At 59.6% G+C, this 4205-nt stretch overlaps 1 protein-coding gene across 2 annotated transcripts; it reads left to right on the forward strand.

Annotated features, from left to right (window-relative positions):
* Positions 1-497: 497 nt before the first annotated feature.
* DNAJC4 (DnaJ heat shock protein family (Hsp40) member C4) lies at positions 498-3979 on the forward strand. 2 transcript variants are annotated; one of them, XM_040466209.1, is made up of 6 exons: positions 498-927; positions 1826-1919; positions 2414-2595; positions 2694-2801; positions 3579-3665; positions 3759-3979. In XM_040466209.1, exons 1-6 carry the CDS (start codon positions 803-805, stop codon positions 3886-3888), a joined length of 726 nt encoding a protein of 241 aa, XP_040322143.1. In that variant the 5' UTR covers positions 498-802; the 3' UTR covers positions 3889-3979. The 2 variants fall into 2 exon arrangements, with proteins under 2 accessions (XP_040322143.1, XP_040322142.1); XM_040466208.1 differs by having other exon boundaries at positions 499-927; positions 2694-2855.
* Positions 3980-4205: the final 226 nt, after the last annotated feature.

Here is a 4205-nt window from a genome sequence, read left to right on the forward strand (position 1 = left end):
TCGGCATCTGCTGTTTTCATGAGACAGGGAACGGGCGCTGGGAGAGATCTGGGTGTGCGAGAGAGACGGGGCGAGTGTCCTGGGGGGAAAAACAAAAACAAAGAAACCCAGCCTCAGTTTTTGCCGTCTGCAAACTGAGATGAGGGCCGTGCCTCCTTGCCCAGGCTGTGGTGAGGGTCCGGGTCTCCTATAGCTGCTTTATAAAGGACACCTCGCTGCAGAGCAGAGTAACAGGTATGTTCCCGGGACGAAGCCACAAAAGCGGGGCGGACAGCCTCACTGAGGACGGCAACGCCGGCCTCTTTCCGCAAGTCCGCGGGCCTCGACCTCGTTGGGTGGGCCCGAGGCGCCAAAGGCCAATGGGCGTGCGGGGGTGGGGCCTTCCGAAGCAGTCCGCGCCTTCCGGCTTGGTGGGCGTGGCCCGGGTGTCTAGGCCAATGAGAACGTGGAGGTGGAGCCTGAATAGGCGCAGAGACGGCCGTGGCCGCGAAATCCGTGAGCGCGGCGGAGGCGGGGCTTGGCGTGGCCCCTCCTTCACCTCCTCCCGCCAGGGTGGTGGGGAGAGGGTCTCCGCGTCCGGGACTGGTTGTCCCGGACGCCGAGACCAGTGTGGGGGAGGGCCCAGGACGCGCGGGTCAGAAGCAGGGACAGATTCAGGACACTGGGGTCTGGTCCTGAGTAAAGGAGGCCCCACTGCCCCTGGGTCTCCCAAGTCGGCTTCAGTTTGCCTTCGCAAGTAAACGGGGCTGGACCCTCCACTTTGGCCCCGGAGTGCTTGACGTCTGGTCCCATCCTGGTCTCAATGCACTGCTCTTTGTGGCCTCGTTTCACCAGCCGTCTGCCTGTCGCCATGCTGTCCCTGTGCCTGTGCCGGTTATGGCCCCGCAACCCTCCCACCCGGCTCTTCTCAGCGGCCACCGGGCAGCGGTGAGTCGGGGGCCGGGGGGCATGGCCCCCGTCACCCAGTGGGTTGAGGAAGGCCTGCCCAGCTCTAGGCTTGGACCTGGGTACTATGATAGTTGTGATCTCTGTACTTGCTGTCAGGTGCTGTACGGGCTTGTTTCAGGTAACCCTCACCTTCACTACTGAGGACACAAGATCAAAGATTAAGGGACGATCCCTCAGATCGTCAAGCGAGTTAAGTGGCAAAAAGTGGAATTTGAGTCCAAGCCAGGCTCAGTGCTCTTTTCACAACTCTAGTGGTCAAGCATCACTGGGCATAACTCACTTGGGGGCTTGGGGGCGGGGATGGGGGGCTTACAAAAATACAGATTTCTGGGCCCTGTTCTGCAGGAATTAAGTGGGGGCTGAGGGATCTGTTTTTGTTTTGTGTTTTTTTTTTTAATATATTGTTTTTAACAGTTTATTCCCTTTTTGAGAGTCAGAGTGCAAGCAGAGCAGGGGCAGAGAGAGAGGGAGACACAGAATCCGAAACAGGCTCCAGGCTCTGAGCTGTCAGCACAGAGCCCGACGCGGGGCTCGAACTCACGGACCATGAGATCATGACCTGAGCCGAAGTCGGACGCTCAACTGACAAAGCCATCCAGGCGCCCCTGGAATCTGTTTTTTTTTAAACAGGCTTTCTGGGTGGTTCTGAGCCAAGGGATCTGAGGGCTACACTATGAGATGTTATGATCTGCACCATGCCTGAAGTGTTCAAAAAGGGAGGGATGATTTGGAGATAGATCTCCCTTGGCAGCAGCCTCAGCTTTCTCACCTCCTGGTTACTGACTTGAAGAGTGTGGCCCAGAAGGGCTGAGAGGCAGAGGAGAGGAATATTCTCTGTGTTTCCATAGCCCCTGCAGTTTTTGGCCTATCTCCACAGGTCTGGCCCCAGGAACTACTATGAACTGTTAGGGGTGCATCCTAGTGCCAGCACTGAAGAAGTTAAACGAGCTTTCTTCTCCAAGTCCAAAGAGGTACCAGTGGCCCTAGGTGGGGAGGAGGGGGTGTAAGTCTGAGCCAGATAGGGTACACTTCACATTCCCAGGAATGGTGCTGAGTGGCTCACTCTGGATGGTGCTACATTCCCTTGGCATGTATAGAGAGCGAGAGATGCCCCAAGGGCAGAGGTTAGGCCCGTTGGGAGGAAAGGTTGGGGGTAGGAGCCAGGGGTTGTGTGTGATGGGCTGGGCTTGTTTCTTTTGACCTGCCTGCTCTAGAGAAAGCTTGGACCAGGGCATATTGCTAGAGCCAGGCAGCTGGTGGGGAGGGCTTGAACAAGGGGAGGGGGCAGGAGTCTGTGCTTCCTGACTCTCTGGCCTTCTGGACGGGTGGGCAGCCCTGAGAGTGAGGGTTACTGTCCAGGTAGGGCCTCTGGGAATGATCTGAGCCTTTGTGGGTGGACATGGTGGGGACGGGTTCTGTGAACGGACGTGGAAAAAGACCTGAAGGGAGTCCTGCCCCACCCCAGCTGCACCCTGACCGGGACCCCGGGAATCCGGCCCTGCATAGCCGCTTTGTGGAGCTGAGCGAAGCATACCGAGTGCTCAGCCGGGAGGAGAGCCGCCTCAGCTATGATCGCCAGCTCTGCTCAGCCACTTCTCCAAAGTCTCCAGGAAGAACAGCCCGTCCTGGGTCTGCTCAAGCACACAGGTACAGTCGTCTTGCCCCTGGCCTCGTCCCCCCCCACCCCGCCCCCCGTCTCCCAGGGAGCCTCATCCCCACCTTGTCTTTCTTCTCCCTCCCAGCAGCTCCTGGGAATCCCCCAATGCCCAATACTGGGCCCAGTTTCACAGTGTGAGGCCTCAGCGACCAGAGTCGAGGCAGCAGCAACACAAACACAACCAGCGGGTGCTGGGGTACTGCCTCCTGATCATGTTGGCGGGCATGGGCCTGCACTATGCTGCTTTCAGGTACATCCCTGCCTTCTCCCTGGGGTGATGGGCAGAGGGCAGAGGGCTGGGGAAGCCCAGTGTGGTCAGCCACGCAAGCCCCCCACCCCCGTGGCCTGCACTTCTGTGCCTCTCCAGCTAAGAATTGCCCGAGACAGGTCTCCGGGGCCTCTCCTTACTTGGCAAAGGCAGCTCTACACTCGCTGAAGGCGAACGTTGTCATTTTCAGAGTTTTGTGATTTGAATGTAAATCTTTGATGCTGGCTGCCAGGGTGTGCTGGAGCCAACGAAAATCGTGCACTCAAAGGAAATGCATTGGAACTGGGCCTCACAAGCAACTGTCCTCCCTTGTTTGGCAATCGGCTGTCTCCCTGCCACTTTTATGCATGGCACAGACACTGAGGTTCTATGACAAAGATACCTAAAGGCTGGTGCCCACTGCCTAGTTCAGTGATGGGAGTTAGGTGTAACGCTCTTTCTAGTCTCCTGTGAGGAACACCCTGGTGTTTGGAGCTGCTGTCACCACCTTCAACAAGACAGCCAGGGACCTGGGTCATCAGTGGTCCCTGGATAAGCCCCAGCCCTTCGGTGCCCCTCTCCCTGCCTAGCACAGGCAGTTAGGCAGAGGTCCTCACAGATGGAAAACTTTGAGACCCTAGAGTGGTGTGGTGGGTGTGGGGGTGGGGTGGATCTCGGGGACAGCAGGGATTGGGAAACCCAGGGTTAATTGCAACCCCCTTGCAGGAAGCTGGAGCAGATCCACCGCAGCTTCATGGATGAAAAGGATCGGATCATCACAGCCATCTACAATGACACACGGGCCCGGGCCAGGTCCGTCCCTGCTCTGTCCTGCCTTCTCTTTACTGTCCTGACATCACCCTCCAGGATCCTCTGTCCTGACCACCCAGGTGCTCTCTCCCGCAGGGCCAACAGAGCCAAGCTCCAGGAGCGAGTGCAGAGGCAGCAGCTGCAGCCCCGACCTGGAGGCCCAGAGATCCCAGAGATCGTGCCTCCGGGCACAGGCCCCGGCCCCGGCCCCGGAGCGGCCCGCTAGGACGGGGCCTGCTCTGTGGTGTTACCTCCTTGCTACCCCGGGGGACTCCCACTCCCCAAAACGCGTGCAATAAAATGATTCTCAAAGCTCATGTCCAGCTCCTTGCTTCAGGCCCAGCGCCCCCATCCCGGGCCTCGCAGGGGGGGAGGGGGGTGAAGGAGGGGTGGACAGCACCCCGCCCTCCGGGTCCTGGCGGCTGCGACCCGGGAGCCCGGCCCCCTGGGCGGCGCGTCCCCTTTCCCCTGCTGTGGCGGGAGGGGGTGTGTGGAGGGGGCGGGCCCCGGCGGCGGCCTCGCCCCCCCCCGCCCCCGCCCCCG

This window comes from Herpailurus yagouaroundi, unplaced genomic scaffold (assembly GCF_014898765.1).
Source record: "Herpailurus yagouaroundi ecotype Mexico unplaced genomic scaffold, PumYag 569, whole genome shotgun sequence".
Classification (NCBI taxonomy): Eukaryota; Metazoa; Chordata; class Mammalia; order Carnivora; family Felidae; genus Herpailurus; species Herpailurus yagouaroundi.